Source organism: Amphibalanus amphitrite, unplaced genomic scaffold (genome assembly GCF_019059575.1).
Source record: "Amphibalanus amphitrite isolate SeventyFive unplaced genomic scaffold, NRLGWU_Aamphi_draft 000610F_arrow, whole genome shotgun sequence".
Taxonomy (NCBI): Eukaryota; Metazoa; Arthropoda; class Thecostraca; order Balanomorpha; family Balanidae; genus Amphibalanus; species Amphibalanus amphitrite.
In genome coordinates this window covers 428,283-450,270 of record NW_024882104.1, presented here as the reverse complement: position 1 = coordinate 450,270, position 21,988 = coordinate 428,283, and the positions used below count along the sequence as shown (strand labels likewise).

General features: G+C 50.1%; 1 protein-coding gene and 1 long non-coding RNA gene across 3 annotated transcripts; one reads left to right on the top strand and one right to left on the bottom strand.

The window, feature by feature from the left end:
* The first annotated feature begins 114 nt into the window (after positions 1–114).
* Positions 115–1,285, top strand: LOC122363213. The gene is made up of 2 exons (XR_006253330.1): positions 115–426; positions 946–1,285. It is a non-coding gene; the product is annotated as an uncharacterized LOC122363213 (long non-coding RNA).
* Positions 1,286–1,339: 54 nt separating this feature from the next.
* Positions 1,340–21,530, bottom strand: LOC122363212. Of its 2 annotated transcripts, none has more exons than XM_043332207.1 (7): positions 21,324–21,530; positions 12,917–13,141; positions 11,677–11,838; positions 11,238–11,354; positions 2,941–3,192; positions 2,399–2,596; positions 1,340–2,060 (listed from the first exon to the last, which is right to left on the bottom strand). In XM_043332207.1, exons 2-7 carry the CDS (start codon positions 13,049–13,051, stop codon positions 1,827–1,829), a joined length of 1,098 nt encoding a protein of 365 aa, XP_043188142.1. In that variant the 5' UTR covers positions 13,052–13,141; positions 21,324–21,530; the 3' UTR covers positions 1,340–1,826. The 2 variants fall into 2 exon arrangements, with proteins under 2 accessions (XP_043188142.1, XP_043188143.1); XM_043332208.1 differs by having other exon boundaries at positions 12,917–13,147; positions 21,330–21,507.
* Between the last annotated feature and the right edge of the window lie 458 nt (positions 21,531–21,988).

Sequence of the window (21,988 nt, the reverse complement as noted above, 5' to 3'; positions counted from 1 at the left end):
TCAAGCATTGGTGCAAGAGGATTTTGGTGCAAGAGGCCTCAGAGCTTGCAGTATGCCGAAAAACTGGTGAATGTCTTTATCAGAGTGTTATGGCCTAAAGGAAAAGAGGGAATTGTCGCCATAAAAGACCTGTGTGAATCATCCCCACCACCTGAAGCTAATAAGAGTGTTTTAGGGTGTTTCCTTCCGATTTTGTAATGGCTTTCTCCTTATGACGACTACGGTTTTTGTTTGTGACCACTGACCATCCACTGCAAACCACGTGCCTTACAACGCTGCCCTCTTCCGGCAGGACGACGCCAACCGCCGGCTGGGCCACGACATGCTGGTGACGAACGCGCTGGCGCTCAAGAGCCAGTTCGCGTTCTTCACGCCTCTGTCCATCATGGGCAGCCATGAGGACGATGACCGCATCTCGCTCATGCAGTAAGTGGCGGGGAACGAGAGGGAAGTGGAAGGATGGGAGGGGAAAAAATGAAGATAGGACGTGAGGAAATATGTAGGATGGAACGAACGAAACAAACAAACAAACAAACAAACAAACAAACAAACAAACAAACAAACAAACAAACAAACAAAGGACGAGAATATAAAGGATGTAGGAAGGAAGGAAAGAAAAAATGAGTGGATTTTGGGTCGATTCCTTTGAACATGTGTACGCTTTCTAACTGCGTAACGCCTTGATGCCCGACTTTGTGACGGATATCTCAGTTTTCACTTCCTCAACAGGCTACAATGTAGTTTGCAATGCAATTTTCATCAGTGTGTAGATATTAGTATTCAGTGTGCAAACGTGTGGCATTTATTAAAGCGTGTGCTGTACATATGGTAATTATAGCACATCACAACACAATTATAAAAAAAAACCAAATAACCTAGTAAAACACTTCAGGCATGTGTAACTGTCAGCCGACACGCGGACTGACCCCGTCCGGCCTGTTTCAGGATGCCGGCTCCAAAACGCGAGACTCACTAAGGAGTTACGCACGCGACACGCGCCGTTGTCATATTTACAACTCAGATGACAGATCACACTCATCATTGAAGATCACTGGATGCACTGGATGTGTTTGTAGGATACCATTTGATGGATCATGAGATGCCATGACTCATTCCATGTGTCGTTTGTTTGTGCATGACAAACATCCGTTTGCTGCACGCATGCTTAGCCACGCGCTCGTCAAAGAGGTTTTGCTACCCTCGGATGTATTTGCTTATGCACATGTCTTTCCCGCTTAGTGTTCGGGATGATGCGCGCAGCAATAAACGCTTCTTCGTTATGCTACTGAGTTGATTTTTGGTGACGGGATTAATTGTCACTTTTGTCTCTGAAAACTCGTCTAGATCCCGCTCGTTTATTCCCAATCGTATGGAGTTAGGGCGGTGACTATCTACGACGTTTCCACACTTAACAAAACGTAAATCACATTTCGTAAACAAAATATCAACTGGCTCACTCAGTCATTCCCTATTTGCTGCAGTGTGTTCATCATAGTCTGTCACAGATACTTCCAACTCAGCCGATTTCCCTACCAGCTTCACTACGTCCCTATCGCTGCAACTGTCATCCGCTCAACACAATAACACCACATTTCCCTGGATCCCAAAAGACATTTTTCTATATACCACAAGCTTCTCATGCGCTGCGATTCACCCAACAGTGTATCCCCACACTGGACCTGGAGTAAGTACATTTCTCCGTGCACCACTTTGTATTACCCTACACAGCAGCACATTCCTATACAAACCACATTACGTTCCCCTACAGCACTGTACAATACATTCCCCTACATTTCAATACATTCCCCCACACGGTAGTGCATTCCCTACAGGCTGGAATGCAGACTATCGCTTATCTCCTGTAGCCTTGCATTTCGCTGTAGGGTCAAGCCCGGCTCCATACTAGCCGAAATGAACTGCTCGGCGATCTCTCGGTCCAGCCCTGTGTAGCTCGAGGCTATCTCCTCATCGGAGGGACCTGAGGCCGCCGCTGCCTCCGCGGCCGCCGTCTTTCGCCTCAGACGGCGCCGCTCCCGTCTTCCGTGGCCTGATTCCAGATCCTGGAGAACGGGGTGGAGGTCAGAGGCGGGGTGGGACAGTGTTGGATACTTGTCTGAGTTGAGGGGTCTTGCAATGGGTTTACATTGTCATGTAGTGAACACTGAACGTTGGATGACTTATAAAAATAGGAAATGGAAATTGAGAAGCAGACGAGCGAAACCTAGCTACATAATCGGCTTCGGACAACAGAAGTCTGAAATCATTAGCTCCGAGGTGAAGTATGTGAACTAAAAGTTCGGCGGATGTCGAGCTCAATTTATTTGTTACACACTTGACTTATGTGACGGCTCGGCTGGAAGTTTGAACCACTTGGCGTCATCGCTCATTATTTCGGTACCTGTTGATGCTGGTGCACAGCGACGCGCGCGCCGTCTATGTAGACGACCTGCGCGCCATCTGCGGTTAGTTCACTAGCCGGCCGGTAGGCAGAGGCGGCGGTGGGTGGGCGGGCGAGCACGGCTCCAGGTGGCAGCACTGGAGCCGGCACCGGCAGCCAGGCCGGCACACTGGTCAGCTGAGAGCCGGGCGGCGGCACCTGCTCGAGGGAGAGGTGACCTCGTGAAATGAGCCGTCGACAGCCATGAGTGGTTTGAATGCGGAAATATTATCGCTCAACATAATCACTATGAAATGAAATGAATGCCACAATAAACCAATTCAAAAGGATTTCATGAGTGATATTCTAAAGCTATATTAAAATATAATCACCACCGAGCCTCACGATCTCACCCAATCTTTCTAGTCTGCTCATCTTTACCCCTCCTCCCTTTCCCTGTATTTCTCTATCTTCTTTACTTCACATCCTTTCTCCCTACCTTATCCTCCCTTCACCCTCTTCCTCATCTCTTCCCTCCCCTCCCGTCCTCCTCACGCTCTCACCTGTTGCACATACACTCCCTGTCTCCTCTGCTGACCGAGCCAGCGCCAGAGTCGCTCTGTTCCTCCGGGTCCCACTGGTCTCGTCCCGCCCGCTGCCGAAGAGGCCGCGCACACCTCCCTGGAGCAGATGGCGATGGCGAAGAGGGACAACAGGATGTCCAGCACGGCCAGGCCGAGCAGCACGGCGCTGAAGATGACGGCAGGCCGACGGATGACCACGTCGCCGAGGAAGGCGAGAGGCTCGCCCGTCTCCTGAAGAAGAGAAAGAGAAGGGAATGGTGAGTTGGCATGAGGTCACTGCTCTCCTTGGGGAGGTTAGAGAGGGGTGAGAGAGGCTCGCCAGTCTCCTGAGGAGAGGAGGAGGGATGGATGAATAAGATTTCACCCGTCTTCTGGAGAGCGACATACGGGGAGACACCAAAAATCCCACGAAAGGTAGATATACGCCCGGTTATATATGACAAGATATAACCGGTTTTTCCGCGATACTACGAGCGTCTTCTCTGGGGCGGCCCCGGAGCCGGGCCGGCCTCGGCGAGCAGCGTTCGGCGGCAGGCGAGCGGCCGCCTGCGCCTCCGGGCGGCAAGGCCGCTAAGGCGGCGGCCTCCTCTGATTGGTGGAGCGACTTGTGTCACGTGACGGTGACGGCGCGGGGTTTGAGTGCATTTGCGCGGTCACTCTGTTCTAAGCCGTCCGGTCTGACGCAAGTCAGCAGTGTTCTCGCTCTGAAATGTTTTTGCGTTTCCCACCCACCCACCACCATTTTTGGGACTTTTTTTTACACGCACCACACTCTTAAATAAAGATGGTTTTTTTTCCACAAAATGTGGTTTTTCCCCAGCTAGGTCCCCCGGTTTTTTTCTAGTTAGGACTTTTTCCGGGGGAGGACACACACGACAGGGTTTCTAGTTTGGGTGGGGACACCATTGCGCCGCGCGGGGGGAGGGGTGGCGGCCCGTTGGCAGGGCAGTCTCGGTTGAGACTTGTATACTTGCTAGTATGTTTGTGTCGTGTTCATTTGGGCTGAATATACCAATAGCCCCTTTTTGTACAGCTACAGTGTTTTCCTGGAGGGACTTGGTTGTGAGGTTTGCGTTGAGATTGGTTACGCATAGTATAGCTAATTGTCTCTATGTTTGCTGGCAGCTCGAAGGGGAAGCGGAAAATGCGCCCGGTTATATAGACTAGATATAACCGGTTTTTCCGCGATACTACGAGCGTCTTCTCTGGGGCGGCCCCGGAGCCGGGCCGGCCTCGGCGAGCAGCGTTCGGCGGCAGGCGAGCGGCCGCCTGCGCCTCCGGGCGGCAAGGCCGCTAAGGCGGCGGCCTCCTCTGATTGGTGGAGCGACTTGTGTCACGTGACGGTGACGGCGCGGGGTTTGAGTGCATTTGCGCGGTCACTCTGTTCTAAGCCGTCCGGTCTGACGCAAGTCAGCAGTGTTCTCGCTCTGAACTGTTTTTGCGTTTACTGCGGTCGTGTTCAGTGGAAACTGGAAGACATCAAGGGGAGTATAAGTTCGGTTTTATATCAATGTTATTGATTGACGAGGAAGTTTTTTTTCCTTTCGGGGTTTTTATGCTTATTTTTTACTGGTTTGTTGTTTCTGTCTGATTTTTTTTTTTCATTTTCGGCAGGGGGTCTGTTTTTTTGTGTTTATGTTATGCTATCACGGTAAGAAGAGGGTCGATGAGCAATGGGTCGGCAAATGCCCGGTATTATAGGTTCTTTGAAGGTTAGATGAGACAACGAAACTTGGGCTGCTGGTAGAAATAGGCTTGGTGTGTTTTTCAGATTTTGGGAGATTGGGTGTAGGTATTTGCTAGGTGTAACATAGCTGTAACTGTTTTTTGTTTCTTCCCTGGAACGGAGCGCCGGACTTTGCCATTCTACACTCCGTGTGAGTGAAATCAGCTCATGCTTTCTCGGTGTAGCAGCTCAGAGTGCACGGCCTGGCCGGCGTAGGGTTTGGTGGCCAGGCGGTGTTGGCCGGTGGTTGTGCAGGGAGTTGGTAGAATTGCCGTTTGTGGTGCCTGGTGTTGGTTGAACTGTGGTTCCCATACAGGTGAACGGTTACTGGCGTAAGGTGTGCCAGGTGGGCGTACCCCGTGGAGAATGAGCTGCTGGTGATGTTGGCTCTGTCCGAGCGTGTCCGAGCGGGGTTTTCATTAGTGGGTTAGGGATTGTTGATAACAAGGGTACCAACTACCGGGTGAGACTTGAGATGGTAAATGGAGTTCATGCTAAGGATAACCAATGCAATGGTATTGGTCTTAATTGGTATTGTTATCTGGTGTTAGATACAGAGGTACAGCGGTGATACGGTGGAACCCAGTTTGGGTGTGATAAGTCTCGGCGGACTAGGATATTATGGATTAGATGGGGAATTATGTAAGATGGCTTTGGGATGCATTAGCGATAGCATAGTAAGTTACAGGCTATTACCCAGAGAAAGTTTTCACACCCATGTCAATGTTTAAAGGCTGCAGTAGGTAGGCATGCAAATTTTCTAGGATGCAATTTTAGGGTATAGCCCATGATTGGGTGGCTCTCACTCTGCATTGAGGTACGAGTTAACTGTGTTTCGTTTTTTTATGGTAGTGTCGTTTGTAAATCGTTTTTTTTTTTTTTTGGCGAGGTTGGGGTGCCTTTCTTGTCGTTGGTCAACAGAGCATTGCCTAGGCATGCATAAGCGACAATCATCATAGTAATATTGGTATGCAATATGCATATCCTGCCGCTATGTCATCACACGCATTGTCAGATAAATGACCCCGGTATATATAGCCCCTTTTGATACGAGATTTCGGCTAAAAATGGTTATGTGACACAATCTGTTTTTTTTTTTCTTCTTCCATGGCTTGGTGTTTGGCATCCGACTCTGAACGGCGACGGATCGGCACACTCGGCGGGGCCGGCCCGCTTTGCCAGAGTCTTCTCTGGCCGCTGAAGGATTCCTTCACAGCTCCTGTGTCAGCTGAGGGAGTTCCGACCCCTCCCAGCTCATCTTGCTCCAGTGGTGCTGCCTAGCAGGTCTTACGGGACATCGTCAGGTATAGGCCAGGGTGGCCGGGGTTTTGAAAGGTACGTTATTCCATGTACGGGGCCCCGTACATATCTGTTAATGGAGGTTCTAGGGGACTCGATAGGGTGGATTGTGAACGCTTGGGCAGGGGCGATATCGGCATTTTTGAGGGGATGTTTGGTTCCACCAATAGGGACATGAGGGCAATGCTGGTGGAAAGTAAGATACTATGATAGTATATAAAATTGTGATAAAATCGTTAGGCGAAGCCCGAAGATAAACAATGAAATCTATATCAAGTCTAACGTTAGACGTGTTTTCAACTTTGGTTTGCTGCTGCTGCTGAGGGTTGTTAAATCGTCTGTAACTATCTTCAAAGCGGTCTATTTCTTAGCAAATTATTTCTACTTGTCGCTATAAAATATGAGATGACCTTTCTCCTGCAAAACAGCGAATGAACATTGAACAATACAGGTTAGGTACTATCATTAATAGTTAAAATGAAGGAAGTCAGTATGCGTTGTTAGGACTGAGAGTTCCCTCAGTGTCACAAAATTGTATTTTGCTTGGGTGTCAAAGGAAAATTCCTAGGAGCCCGGGAACGATTTTCAAGGTGTGGGGGGGGGGGGCGAGCATATAAAATACCTGGCGTTAATGCATGTGAAACGGTGGCGTAGCTAGGGGTCTAAGGGGACGCGTACCCCACCTCCCCATCGGGTTCAAAGGGAGCCTCGGGTCCGAGGGGCCCTGCGGCGCCATTTGACCACTGGGGGTTAACAATGGCCATATAGAAGGGCCCCATGGGGCTCGTTAGAGCTCCTCATGGACCCTAATTGCCACACTAAGACCTCTTTAAGGGCCCCACGCCGGATTCTGAGGGCCTTCTGGGCTTTTATAAGGGCCCCTCAGTGGTCTCCAAAGGCCCGTTACTGGCCTCTGAAAGTTCTTACCGGCCTATGAGGGCCCAGTTCTAGGGGCATTTCCCGCCTGTGATGGTCCCACAATTATTTTTCTGATGGCCCTATAACGGCAACTGTGGGGGCCCTAGTCGGCGCCTATGAGGGCCCACACCGGTGTCTCTGAGGGTTTCACATCCCCAACTCTGAGTGCCTACACTAGTGCCTATTAATGCCCTATATCGGCGACTCGGAGCGAGGACCCGAATCCCTACCCTACCCAATACCTGCGCATCTAAAGGTCACCCACTGGTGACTTCTGAGGGCCCCACACCGGTCCGGTGACTCTCAGGGCCCCACGGCGTATGATAGTACCATGCCGGTCTCTAAGGACCCCACATAACTTCTTCTGCTGGCCTAAGGGCCTCTTGCCGGTCACTGAGACCCCCTGCCGGCTTGTAGAGGGTTCGCGTCACCAGCTCAGGCCCCCCACCCGTCTGTAACGGCTCCACACCAGCGTCTATGAGGGCCCACAGCAACGCCTGTAAGGACCCTCACCGGCGCCTCTGAGAGAATCATATTGGCACCTCTGAGCGCCCACACCGGCACCTGCATGACATTCCCACACCAGTGCCTTTAAAGGCCCCTTACCGGCGGCTCTGAGGGCCCTACGCCGGTGATTCTGAGAATGCTAACGATAACCGAAGACACCATACAAGCCCTTAGTGTCGCTGAGCTTTTAATCCCATACCGGCCTTCCAAGGACGCCACGTAAGTGCACTCATTGCCCCACACCCCTCCCTTACACCCGGAGCGGGTAACCTGTGTTATACCTGTAGCAACGATTTTACCACCGTTGTACGTTGGGTATTTCTCAAGGTTGACTCAAAATGGTCCAGTATAAAAGCTGGCCTGCCAAACTTATGGCCAAGGCCAGGCCCAAACAAAAGCGGGATGGCAACGGCAGATGTCAAATCGATACTGTAACAGCAGAAACCATTCAGATGGCAAGGAAAATGCCGTGTGTTGATGTTTAGATGTATAAAGGAAACAAAAGGAAGTCCGGAAAAGGGAGGAAAGATCCTTTCTCGCTGCCTCAATGTTGAGGGGGCGCCGTCCCCTCGGCTCTCAGGTGGGGGGGGGGGGCAAGGGCCCCCGCTGCCCACCTGTTTCCCGGGTCTATGAAAATTATTCACCAAATAAGGGATAAGGGTGCAAAATTGATGGTCAGATAAGGCCTAAAAAGAGTGGAAAAAGAATGTACAGCAAAATTTAATACAAGGCTGGTATATGGGAAGTAAAATGGCTATCGATCCATGCAAATGCTTTTTCTTGGTAAAATTGGGAGTGGAAAATGGGCTTCAAAAAATGGAGGCGAGTGAAAAATGATTTTCATTTGGATGTCGTTTCCCACCTAAATCAGCAAAGTTTGGGGCACTGGTACCCCTCGCCAGCATCAGTGTTGACGTCACTCAGGACCTGCCTATGGTTGGTTGGTGGGTGAGTTACTGTACTTTCTATGGGTGACATTGAGCCAGCTCGGCGTTTGGAGGCAGTAAGCTCCTCCTAAACGTGTCGAGCTAGGAAGCAACAGCAACCTTTATACCCATATTGGCCTGTTTACAGCGTAGGGGCTGTCTGTATGCCGGTCATTTGGTCTCTGATCAATCCGGAGCTTCGCGGAAAGGCAAGCTTGTTGCCCGTGGCGGGTGATGCGGATACTATCAGATTTCAAAAGCGGGTATTTTTGGTATTCAGGTCGGGTAATTGCCCTAGACATTCGGAGAATCTTGGGATGCCCAATTCTGCAAGTCCTGGGTGAAGCTCGCTAGTCTGCCCGGGGGTGTCCCCTTCTACAACGACCCCGTGGCAGCTAGCTAGTCTGCCCGGGGGGTGTCCCCTTCTACAACGACCCCTGGGCAGCTCACTAGTCTGCCCGGGGGTGTCCCCTTCTACAACGACCCCGGGGCAGCTCGCTAGTCTGCCCGGGGGTGTCCCCTTCTACAACGACCCCGGGGCAGCTCGCTAGTCTTCCCGGGGTGCCCCCTTCTACAACGGCCTCGGGGCAGCTCGCTAGTCTGCCCGGGGGTGCCCCCTTCTACAACGGCCTCGGGCCTGCTCGCTAGCCTGCCCGGGGTGCCCCCTTCTACAACGGCCTCGGGGCAGCTCGCTAGTCTGCCCCAGGGTGTCCCCTTCTACAACGACCCCGGGGCAGCTCGCTAGTCTGCCCGGGGGGAGGATGTCCCCTTCTACAACGACCCCGGGGCAGCTCGCTAGTCTGCCCGGGGCGCCCCCTTCTACAACGGCCTCGGGGCAGCTCGCTAGTCTGCCCCAGGGTGTCCGCTTCTACAACGACCCCGGAGCAGCTCGCTAGTCTGCCCGGGGGGTGTCCCCTTCTACAACGGCCTCGGGGCAGCCCGCTAGTCTGCCCGGGGGTGTCCCTTCTACACGGCCTCTGGGCAGCTCGCTAGTCTGCCCGCAGGCGTCCCTCCTACAACAGCCTGATTCCTGGAGCGGGCTGAGAGCCCTCCCCTTTTTTGCTGGGCGGCTGTCAACGACCTTCGTTGATACTGTTCTAACCCCTTCCAAAGTTCTGGGAAAATTAATGGTCGCGCTGATAGGCATGTGCATAGGGTTCAAGGTAAAGGAAAATACAGCTTCCGTTGGCAGATGCCTCAGAACTCATGGATGGTTGTTTTTTTCGGCGGGTATATCGAGGGCCTTTACTTGGTGGAGGCTATCATCGCAGTAGTGGCTAATCTTCTGGTTGTTAGTCATGTGAGGGCTTCGGTATAAATGCCGTAATATTGTTCTTCATTAGTGACCGCTGTATCGCTCACATTCATGTTGGCAGGTTTAAGGGATCGTGGCGTTTCTGGTAAGCTTCGGGCCAGGTTGAGGAAATAATTACCTACCTTCAACCAAGCACGTATTTGGGTGGGTTCCGCCACTGGTCTCGACCCTGGCGGCGACTGTAGGTCTTTTGTGTTAATTTGTATCCCCCACTCGGTCTGCTGGTCTCGGGAAGGGGGTGTTTTATTATGGCGCATTGGTGTCTGGGTGGATGTATTGAATGGGTGGGGACACCATTGCGCCGCGCGGGGGGAGGGGTGGCGGCCCGTTGGCAGGGCAGTCTCGGTTGAGACTTGTATACTTGCTAGTATGTTTGTGTCGTGTTCATTTGGGCTGAATATACCAATAGCCCCTTTTTGTACAGCTACAGTGTTTTCCTGGAGGGACTTGGTTGTGAGGTTTGCGTTGAGATTGGTTACGCATAGTATAGCTAATTGTCTCTATGTTTGCTGGCAGCTCGAAGGGGAAGCGGAAAATACGCCCGGTTATATATGACTAGATATAACCGGTTTTTCCGCGATACTACGAGCGTCTTCTCTGGGGCGGCCCCGGAGCCGGGCCGGCCTCGGCGAGCAGCGTTCGGCGGCAGGCGAGCGGCCGCCTGCGCCTCCGGGCGGCAAGGCCGCTAAGGCGGCGGCCTCCTCTGATTGGTGGAGCGACTTGTGTCACGTGACGGTGACGGCGCGGGGTTTGAGTGCATTTGCGCGGTCACTCTGTTCTAAGCCGTCCGGTCTGACGCAAGTCAGCAGTGTTCTCGCTCTGAAATGTTTTTGCGTTTCCCACCCACCCACCACCATTTTTGGGACTTTTTTTTACACGCACCACACTCTTAAATAAAGATGTTTTTTTTCCACAAAATGTGGTTTTTCCCCAGCTAGGTCCCCCGGTTTTTTTCTAGTTAGGACTTTTTCCGGGGGAGGACACACACGACAGGGTTTCTAGTTTGGGTGGGGACACCATTGCGCCGCGCGGGGGGAGGGGTGGCGGCCCGTTGGCAGGGCAGTCTCGGTTGAGACTTGTATACTTGCTAGTATGTTTGTGTCGTGTTCATTTGGGCTGAATATACCAATAGCCCCTTTTTGTACAGCTACAGTGTTTTCCTGGAGGGACTTGGTTGTGAGGTTTGCGTTGAGATTGGTTACGCATAGTATAGCTAATTGTCTCTATGTTTGCTGGCAGCTCGAAGGGGAAGCGGAAAATACTTTTACCGTATTGACGAGTATATCCCTGGAGCTGCCGTCGTCCCGAATCAGTCCAACAACACCGGTGTCAATCATGAGTCGACTCTTACCGTATTGACGAAGACTGGCGTCGTCTCGGATCAGATCATTCCCTTGAATCCTGGGATTAGCCGGTTCTTACCGTGTTGACGAAGACGGCCCTGGAGCTGGCGTCGTCCAGATTCAGTCCAACAATACCGGGAATATCGGTCGTTTCTTACCGTGTTGACGAAGACGGCCCTGGAGCTGGCGTCGTCTCGCGGATCAGATCATTCCCTTTAATCCTGGAATCAGCCGGTTCTTACCGTATTGACGAAGACGGCCCTGGAGCTGGCGTCGTCTCGGATCAAGCCGATGGTGGAGAAGATGACTACCAGTCCGGAGACGGCCAGCGACACGATCGACATGGCCATGAAGCTCGCCTGCAGGCGAGGGAAGGAATGATGTCAAACCACACATTCGATAAAATGTATAAAAAGTTGACCAACAACACTGTACCTTATCACTGCAGTCTTACTCTTGCTCGAATCGTTGCCACCACATAGTTTACAGTATGGCTTGAAAGTACAACACATGAGTTGGGCATTTGATAGTTAGACATAAGCAACAGTCGCTACCTCCCTCTTGCTTGTCTCGGGGCAGTGGTATTTGCCACAAATTTAACTTCCAAGGGTTTCATAATTATGTAACTTCTGCTATAAAACCTGCAAGAGTTCAACTCTCCCGAAACTACGAACTCCTCACCAGATAGAAGTAGGTGCAGGGTCGTCGGCTGGACATGATGCCCAGTGTGCCGGAGACGATGACACAGACGCCGCCCCAGAGGCCGCCTCCCAGGTATGCCTGTGACGAGCCCTGCAGCAGCGCCAGCACGCCAAACACCAGCAGGAGGAGACCAAGAAGTAGCTGAGGGAGCGGGAACAGGGTTAGATGGGGCTGCGGGGGAGCGTGAATTGCCATGGTTAGACGGGCAGCTGGGGGAGCGTGAATAAGAAAAGGCGGGTGGCTGAGGGTAAATCGCCGGAAGCATCGGAGACAGGGGCCGAGCACATATACATAGAGGGTGCGTGAGACGCTATATGTAGTTGAGTTTGAAACACCTTTGAGGTGATTGGGCGAGTTCTTGAACACGCTTAGAATACGGAGCAATTTTAATCCTAAAACACCATTAGGTACCTGAAAGTCCTGCATACATGTAAGCATCCCTCTGGATCAGTTTATTCAATTTTAATCGGCAGGTCCGATCGGCATTTTCGCATCCGTGAAGATGACAAGTTGACGTCACATCCAATTCACTTTTCAACGAGTTTCGGATATTTTACATGCCACAAAGGAAACTTCCGAGAAGCAATGGATCCGATTTGACGGGGTATCATCGCGTTGGCAAATGAATATTTATATAAATATCCGAGTTTACGAGCCGCTGAACCAACACCGCTCTAGCGAACCGCGTTCTGTTCCGGTGCTGACCGGCCACCCCTCCGTGGGAGCCCGCCGCCTTATTATCCCACGGTACCACAGAGCTGGGGTGGTGTGTGTGTGTGTGTGTGTACGTAACGCAGGGTTAGTGACCGCCGGACTACCGCCACCCACCGCGACCCGCCCCCGCTCCCGCCCCTGCCCCTGTCGTTAACACACCCAGTCGACGGAACTCGAGAACCGTTAGACGGTGGTTGATGCTTGACGTTTTACACCATGCGTCGCTGTGCTCTGGCCCGGGCTTAGTCTTGGTAATTATCTCCCCGTTTAGCATTAAATTGTCATTTGCCTTCATGATTCACCTGAACGGCTTATTCCTCGCCCGCAACGTATAAGTATATAGTTTTATAATGAGTGATGGCTCGTTTTGTTTTTTAATGCAACGATGGGTTCTCCTCTTCATTCATAGATTTTGGATTTTTTCTTGCTTGAGCAGCTCAGCGTGCGTTACATTTATATGAGAATTATGATTACCAGATTAGGGGGAAAACCTTTATTTTCTTACCTTGCCCATACCAAGACTGAAGGCGACTTTGGCCGGGTAGAGTGACCCTTTCGACGTGGCGTGGGACTCCTGGCTGGAGTTATAGATCAGCAGATCGTTCATCCCCGAACCGGCCTTGAGGCCTGATGACGTCATGGTTGTCGTTAAGTTGTGACGTCACTGGTTGAAGAACGTCCTCGTGCAATGGATGGTCTATCTCATAGCAGGCGGCGTCAGCGCCAAACTCTGAAACAGAAAGAAAGAATAGCGTCATTATAAAATCTTACTTATTTCTCAGTTACTCAACCCACGATCCTTGCGAGGTTTTTCATTGATTAATTGCTGTGTTTTATTTTTGCTCTTGTTGAAGCTGTTCTCTTACGTTACCTTTTTGTGAGACGGCATCCATAGGTCCGATTACAAGGATGGGTAAGTAAAGATGGGGAAATGTAAACGTCCGTTGATATGATAAAAGGTTTTTTATTGTTCTGCAATCAGGCGACAGGCTACGTAAAAGTTTCCGACGAGGCAAGCGTTTTACGTTTTATTAAGAAGTTGATGCGTGCGAAACTCCTTCTTAGTTGTAATGACTGCGTTTTCACCTAAGGGGCAGAAAGATGAGCGGTTATTTCAACTCTCGTTTGCTAAAGAAGACGGCTACCCACAAGAGTGCATCAGTCAGAATCAACAGCAAAAAGGCAAGCTATTTATCATATATCTCCCGTGAGTTTCAGGTTATTTCTCCAGCACCCTCCCTCCTCCCCTCCCCCATCCAATCCCCACCAGCGCACGTGCTCCGCCTGCCAACCACCTCCTCCTCACACCTCTCTCCCCTCTCTCCTCTCCGGGCCGCATTCCAGACAAGTTTTCTCGACTCACTCTCACTTTCTCGACTGTCGTGCCCGGGGCTCTGGTGGCTACTCGGTTTGTTTTGAAATCATGCTCGAGGGTCGGTGACTTTACCGGCGGTTACAACATAGGGAAGGGTGCGGATGGAGAGGAAGTGGGAAGTGAAGGGGAGAGAGGGAAGTGGGCGGAGAGAGGAGAGAGAGAGAGAGAGAGAGAGAGAGAGAGAGAGAGAGAGAGAGAGAGAGAGAGAGAGAGAGAGAGGAGAGAGACAAAGAGTTAGAGCAAGAGGGAAAAGAGAAATAATGGAAGAGAGAAAGAAAATAGCCGGATTGTTCATTGTGGACACAAGTCTTTTGATATTCGTTTTACCTACCTATCATTCGAGTGATAAAACATCATCTTAATGCCTAACAAATTTACTGGCGCCCTATCGGTACATCACTACCGACATAAGTGCTTAATATCGACATAAAATATTTCGTTAACGAGCTTGTCGGCATTCGATTAGTCTTACCTGCATATTTGACGGTATTAATTTCGTGCCACAACTTGAATTATGTGACTTCCTAACACTTTCCGGTCGGTAAACTACGAAAACGCAATGTTAAAATATCTTAAAACCCCTTAGTTAATGTCATAGACATTCGAATGACATCCGTCTAGCCACCACTTACACAAGCCTCCGAAGAATGAGTTCATGGGACATGGGTCCATAGCTCACGTAACAGAAAAGATTGAATAGAGCATGAGGACCGTACCAAACAATACCATGACAGCGTGACATTGATAATTACATCGCTAGTCTTTTCTCCCTGGTAGAACGATTATACTCTAGATCAATGACATAATGGAGACAGGCCATATAGCAGCATAATTGCTTTTGTGCAGCTGGTAAGAGACTGACGTAACAAAGCCTGGATAAGTGGCAGCAACCGTCAGTTTGTGTGGTAAATAATTGTCGTGTCCGTGTTTGTGAATTGCGCTATAGTAAGACGCAATCTCGTCACTTTGCAGGCTGCATATGCGTTCTCTCTTCTATTCAATATACAGCCCAAAAAGAACCAGAACCCTTCTCTTCCAGCTTGATTGTTCTTTTTATGGAAGCTGTCCTGCCTTAGCGACTATATTGCGATGCTACCTGCATTGTAGCATAAAACACTGTGTGGAAACAGCGCACTTATTTTTCTATATTGGGGACATCTAAAAAACGCCTATGCTTGCAAAAGACTTTGAGAAGCCGCCACCCAACCAGACCCAGACCATTTGGATTAGCTCCATCTAGCGAAGTCATACAAACTTTGACGTAGCTACTAAACTATTATAGTTGCCGAAGCACGCTTTCGAGTGCTGCTTTACTGTACATAGGCACCTACACAAGCTTTCACTGAGCCATAATCGGAAACGTTGTAGTAGCCGAACCGGACAAACGAGACACACAACTGCTCGTTTTCCTGGTGCGCAGACACTAGTTCGGTGCAATGCAACTGGGAAAGTACTTTTCTCTGCCATAAAAGAATAGAGAATGGGGACTTTCAATAACTGAGATCATGATACGAATATCAGCCCTTCACTGGTGTAGTTTGATCGTTTCCATTTCCGTTGAGTTTCTGCTTTGCAGCTAACGGGCACCGTTCTGCAGAAGTACGAGCGATTTCGAGGTTATTTCTTTAGGCACAACTTGGCCCACAGCCACTCACTCAACCTTTCAAACGACAGAACAATGCCCGCCGCACCTTGAATTTATCCGTGCCTCGCCTGTGCAAGTCTGTACCTTGACCGTTGACCTCTGCAGACTGCTCGTCGACTGTTCACTCATCCTTGACCCAAACTGAGACGGTGACTGGTGTCAGTTGCAGACGAGAGGGGAGGGTGGGGGAGGGGAGGGGATCCCAGCAACCCGTGACGTGACCAGGCGTTTAGTTATGGTCATTGTAGTGTAATGTGTGTGATTGGGTATTGCGGATAACGCACCTATGATTTTTAATTTATTAATGTTGCTGGATTGTGAAACTTTTTATGGGCACATCACTGTCTAGTGATTTTATCAATGAGTTTTTGCGTAAGACAGAGGTGTTGATAAATATTGCGCTGATTATCTATGCCTAAGAAGTGTCGGATGAAAAGCGGCTTATTATTATTGCATATTATCAAGCTACAGTGATTGACTTTATTATTGTATTCCAATTAGGTATGTTCTTTTTTGGTATCATTCTGCTTTGCATTATCTTTACATCATCGTTCCACCGCCTCCGCTGCCGTGACCGACTTGGCGCCGCTCGCTGCACCGGAAAGAAGTGACTTCCGGTTAGGTAGTCGTCTGAGCCAGCAAATTTCGCTCAGGTCAGACGGGTTACTCTCACATTAACCAGTGGCACTGGGTTGGTCAGCTAGCTGGGTAGGGAGGATTCTCGAGCCTCGTGCAAAGGAGGACGACAGTGATGAGTTGTTGATTGTATCTAGATCACTGAGGCAAAAGGGACATAAGCAATGATTGTTGTACTTCACCGGGCTTTGTTATAAAGGTAGACATGCTGATCACGCCATTTCTAATATATTTTGCAATAGCAGTCTTCTCTCATAGCTCGGTGAAAATCACTGCAACAGCAAACACACCAACTGCACGTCACCTGAAGCCGCACAGAACCGACCATCCTCCTCGCAGATACAGACAGGGTCACGCATCTCCAATCAAACAAAGCACGTGCGCGGACAATGTGCCGTGCCGGACACGGTCGTGACCGCACAGCACGTGGCGCAGCACGTGCCAAACAGCCTCAGACACCCCGTGGCGACGCGGCACGACCATGCCTACCGTGACCGAACCGTGAGCAATGCGAACTGTATAGCGTGGTGGACAATCAAAAGCGAGCGCCACGCAGCCAGCCCGAACTTTGAAAGACTCGCCGGGGAGTGGGCCCGGGCTCAGTCAATGACCCAGAAAAGCGCGCTTCCTGGCTTTGTTGTCCACTGGTATGTGGCAAAAAACAGGCGGTTTTGCGGCCAGGTTATCACGCTTTTCACCCAAAAACTTCGCCAGCACTATTCCGCCAATTACGAAGCATCCAAAGCCAGCCGTAACAACCACGAAACATAACAACATTCACATCGGCGTAACTACCTTCCTATACATGTTCCTATTCAGACATTCCTGTGACATTCCTAATTACTATTCAGCATCTACTCTAATTCCAGCTCTGAAGAGAACGGGACCCAAAGTCACAATAGCATCCGCATCGTTTGTTAGCCTCGGAGCGTCCCCTCTGTTTCCGTCCCGGCGCAGTACACAAGTTGCCGGTGTGTTCTGCACGGAAGACACCGTTAGGTGGAGGATGGTTCAGTTCCCAGGGTAGTTAGGGCGGCCAGCGGAGCGGTCTGGCTGCTGCTGAGGTGTTGTTGGTTACCGGACGAGGTGGGGTGGGAAGGAGAGGGTGAGGAAGAGAAGAGGGAGAGGGAGAAGGTGTAGAGAGAGGAAAGCATAGATCGAAGGAGATGATGATTCGGAGCGGAGTGAGACTGAAATATATTTTGATTCGCAGTTCAGTTATTACTCGAAAGCACGACATTATTCCAATATCGTCTCACCATTACATCATTGGTTCGACATATTTCCAAACCAACTCTTCGCAATTTTTGGCACCAGATACAACACCATTTCACAGTTATAATTTAGCACCATATGGCCTGCGCACCAGCCCAGCACCACTCCAGCAGCATACTCGGTACCTTTTCGGCACAATTTCCGTGCCAACTCAATCACCAACAGTCAGTAAACACTCTGACCTCTTCAGACCTTTCCGGCACCATCGCCACAAAGGCCCAGCACCAGTCCCTGCACCAGCTCGCTCCCCAGACGACGCCACCAGCTGGTGTCCGACACTGTGCCACTGGCCGACAAAATCCAACCACAGCGCGGTGTCGACTCTCACGAGCACCAGCTCCTACATTCGTTAGTACGCTTGTGTGTCGGGTGTTTGTGTGTTTGTGTGTAAGGTGTCTGTGTGGGTGTGTGTTGTGCCGATGCGTTGTTTGCGAGACTTGTGCTCCTGTAAGTTATCGAGGCTTGAGATTGTCGTCCTTTGTGCATGGCCGGTCTTCCTCATGAGTTTGTCTGTCTCGGTGGCATTTCACCTTTGTAAAGGTGCATTCAGTTTAGATACCTTCTCTGAGGCTATACAAATATTACAACATTAAACTGATGTATGCGCAACAGAAGAGACTTTCAATATCAGAGTCTCTCTATACCATCTGAAGCCATTAATGGTGTGGCTACTCATACTGTTATGGCACTTCCCCGTCCATTTTCATCATCGCGGTAAATTTCACGCGAGTGCCAATTCCCACCTAACTGGCGGCTGTGGGCTCCAGTTTCGGCGTCTGGCGTCGCCGGCGGTTGCCAGATTGCCACCTCGGGTCAGCCGCAGTGTCCCACGGCCTTTAGAGCCGTCATCGGCGCCACTCACCACTTGGCTGGCTTCCTGTCTATCGCGGTGCCAGGTGTTTCAAAGTTCATTCGGCCAGCATGGCAAAGTAACATATGATCCACAGACGACGTATCTTCTGTTGAAAACGTCATACATTTGCCAAAGTCGTTAGTGCTTTAACTTGGTATACCTACCTACCTACTTAATACTTTATGCCTACTGGTAAAAATACGGGAATTTTATGTAGAATCGTAACCATTGCTCGCCAATCCAACCCACGGCTTGCATAAGCAGCCAGATAAACTAATTACAGGAAGAGTAACCGGATTCTTAATTGCTCTCGGATGTTGAGTATATCTAAGATCTACCGAACCTGCCGAGCGTAGCCTAATCAACGGATAACAGGCTGACCCAAACACAATGTCAACGTCCACCACCACCAATTGTCAGCCAGGACAACAAGAAGCAGGGATTAGTCGAGAGGTTACGACAGGCTGAGCAAGCAGCGATAAGCATCTGACAGCGAGACGGTGCGAGATGCGTGAGGCGAGACGGCCAGACGACGAGACGAGAGGGGCGAGCTGTCGCAACTTTCTCCCATCACCGTCTCGTCATGAGCCCCCCCCCCCCCCCCCTATACCCCTTCAGCTGACAGCTGGCTCGCAGCCGAGGTGGCTGTGTAGGGAAAGTTGGCGTTGACACCTGGCTAACGATCAAGAACAGGTGTGTTGGAATGCATAGACAAACAGGCTTGCAATGTGGACACGAATATGGTTGGAATGGGTCTGGACTGGTTGGACTGTTTGGAATGGGTCTCGAATTGGAGTCGCGTCACTCGTCCGGGCACCGTTCGGCGCTCAGTGCTCACCACTCATTCTCACCGTAAATGAAAATTCCAAATAATACATTAAGCTTATGGATCTTAGTACTGTATGACTTCATCACTTCATACTTAACGTTAATAAGAGCTCACAAGACATTTCGTTTGCTGGAGAATATATTTAAATACGAATCGCTTGACTGAAAAATTCAGTTCAATTCAAATATTATACCATTTAATACACCTTTTCAATATTATACGAAGTTGATAGCCCACTGAAATAAACGGTGGAAAAAACTGGCTTGACCCCAAACTCCGCCTGGCCCCGCACTGAACCGCTGAGGGTGCCCGCAGTCCAAGACGATGCCCGTCACGGTTACCGTCACGGGTAGCGTCACGGAGCGGTAACGGCACACCGTCACGGCGTCACGGCCGAGCGTGACGGTGTGCCGGGTCACGCGGGATGGGTCACAGTAAGGTGGTGATGGATGGCGAGTGGTGGTAAACTTCGAGTGGCTAATAAATGAAGGATCCTCACAAAGGTCATTGCAAGCCACATAGGTACCTATCAGCTTGGACTACAAGAAAGACATAAATTGATGCATGCTATGCTAATCTGAGGCACATCATTAGTACTTTGGTAAACAAATGCACAATTACTATCGGATTTTGTACTGCAGGCGGGGATGAGGGGTCAAACCGTCAGTACTGTGCGTGAATTATCTTACTCATGTCATGCGGCATATGTTGCAGTTGTGTGTCATCCTCTAATTTGTAGCTTTACTTTGTCTACCGTTTTTACCGATATGCAAATAACACGACAGGCTCCATTTCGGGTCAGAATCTTATTTTCCAGCTCAGTGGTCAGCCAGCCTTCAGATCCCGTTATATCTACTCAAGTGTAACCTTTATCTGTTCACTTATCTACCCTATGACTAATCCACGCTGCCCAGACTGCCCAGGCCACTCGTCTCTAACAGCCTCCATTTAACACGCCGTCTTTAATGACTCAGTGAAAGTGACGGACCCGCCACTATACAGCAGATAATACTGATTATGTAAGCAATGATCGAGCCTGCGCCAAGACCCCAAACTTTCCCTGCTTGAGAGCTGAGCCTCTGCCTACCATCACGGCCATATTTGTACTCCAATCAGCTTATCTCCCGATGGGGGGGGGGGGGGGGGCTGGCGCTAGTGAACGGTGAAAACGATTGCCGAGTCGATGAGGCTTTTAGATCGTGCCTCGTCAGGCAATAGAAATCGAGAGTTGGGGGATGATGGTGTAGAATTTTGATGAGGTGTGAGGCTTGGCGAAGCCTGAGGATCGGTTCATGGCTGGGTGTATTCTATAAATACCAAATGCGTTGAAAGGGAACGTGCTTGCAACTGTTCAATGCAAATGACATACATTATCAATACCGAATTGTCTATTAGACACTGTCAAGGAGTGTTATTATCTTACTTGAGTGCGTGTCATTAGCCACACTGCTGTAAAAAATTCAAATACACTCCGCCAAAATTGATTTTGTAAGCTTGGTAAATTACACGGAAATCATGAAGTGTCTCAAATTGCATTCGAATAAGGCCATGTACATAAGTCTGCATTGCTTACATCCATAAGTCTGAAGTGTGGATCGATTAATAAAACAATTATTTCTTTTTGTAAATAAGCATCGAGTGGAACGATGCCATTGAAGTTTCTGCTTAGAATAACACTCCAGAGGGCAAAGAGCCCCAAAAGCCAGATTACACATTCATGGCGGGATTTCGAAACCATATACACACGGATACATTAACATTCATCACTCACACTTCTCTGGATAATTATCTTCACCAGTACAAACTTCCAGCATATTCTTCACCTTCCGCTGGATAAATGATCCGAACTAAACGGTTCCCATGGCAGCTCTACAGAAGATAAATGGCTGTTCTTCCCGCCCCGTGTCCGTGCTTAGCGACACGTTGAGTCTGGTTGAAGTCGTAAATTATCATCTAGGTGCCGCAGGCTCCGACAGGATGCATAAACGGGTGATGTGTGGCGGTTCTTGTTAAGGAATAGCTGAGAGGGTGAGAAGAAGGATGAAAACAGCTATTGTGAGCCAAATAAAGCAATGATGAAGTGCTTGTTGTGTCAACTGCCCATTAGACATTCTTGTCACCGCAGACTTTATTTCCACTTTATTCACTTTTCAGTGCTCGTGCTTTAAAACCGATTTGAGAAACGCTGTGTTTACGTTCTTTTACTGCAGCAGGTGATAGATAACAGATCTAAAATAGTATCAATGGCAAATGGTTATATCAGTGTAAAGTACAGTTTTATTCTTCCCTGGTTCCTCACCTGACCAGCTCCAACCTCTCGATGCCACGTTCCTCACTCCGTAACCTTTTCTTCTATAATCACTTTCCTTCAATCACACACACACAAGCCTCCACCTCCTGCTCACACGCTTACTCAGCCTCGCTCGCACCCTCCGCAACGCACTGGCTCCACACCGACCCCTCCCGCCGCACCGTCCGCACTCGACTGCCTGCGCGCCGAGTCGCCGACTTTCAGCCGCAGAGCCAAGACGGCGCGCCCGAGCACACCGTCCGCCGCCATACGGCCAATTTCACGGCTTGAGCAGGCGGGCCGACGACCTTACGAGTGCTCGGAGGCACCCAGTGGGGAAATTGAATGGGTAGGATGGTTGGAAGGTTGCCATGGATGTTTGAGTGATTTATCGGGGGTTATGCATTGAGTTGCGCAACAGTGTTGCGAAGGGGTGCCACTCCCATATGCAAATATGCCCGGGGTAAGAGAGTGGGATCTGAGGGGTTGACGTCTCCAAGGCTGAGAGCAAAAGTCATGGTGTGTCAAAAGTGGAAATAGCCGCCCGGCTTTAGTTCGCCAGCCTTGTCAATAGATGGCAGTACCACAATATGGGCAGCTGATCGTGCAATTGACGTCAAATTTTCGTTATCTGCTAAGAATTTAATGGCGGATCTTTTCATGCAAGAATCAAG

Excerpts from the sequence above, each read along its gene's own strand:
- LOC122363212 (XM_043332207.1), bottom strand. The coding sequence starts at position 13,051 with ATGACGTCATCAGGCCTCAAGGCCGGTTCGGGGATGAACGATCTGCTG. Across the intron at positions 11,355-11,676 it reads CCTGCACCTACTTCTATCTG|GCGAGCTTCATGGCCATGTC; the intron begins GTGAGGAGTTCG and ends CCTCGCCTGCAG. Across the intron at positions 2,061-2,398 it reads CTGTGCACCAGCATCAACAG|GATCTGGAATCAGGCCACGG; the intron begins GTACCGAAATAA and ends CCCGTTCTCCAG.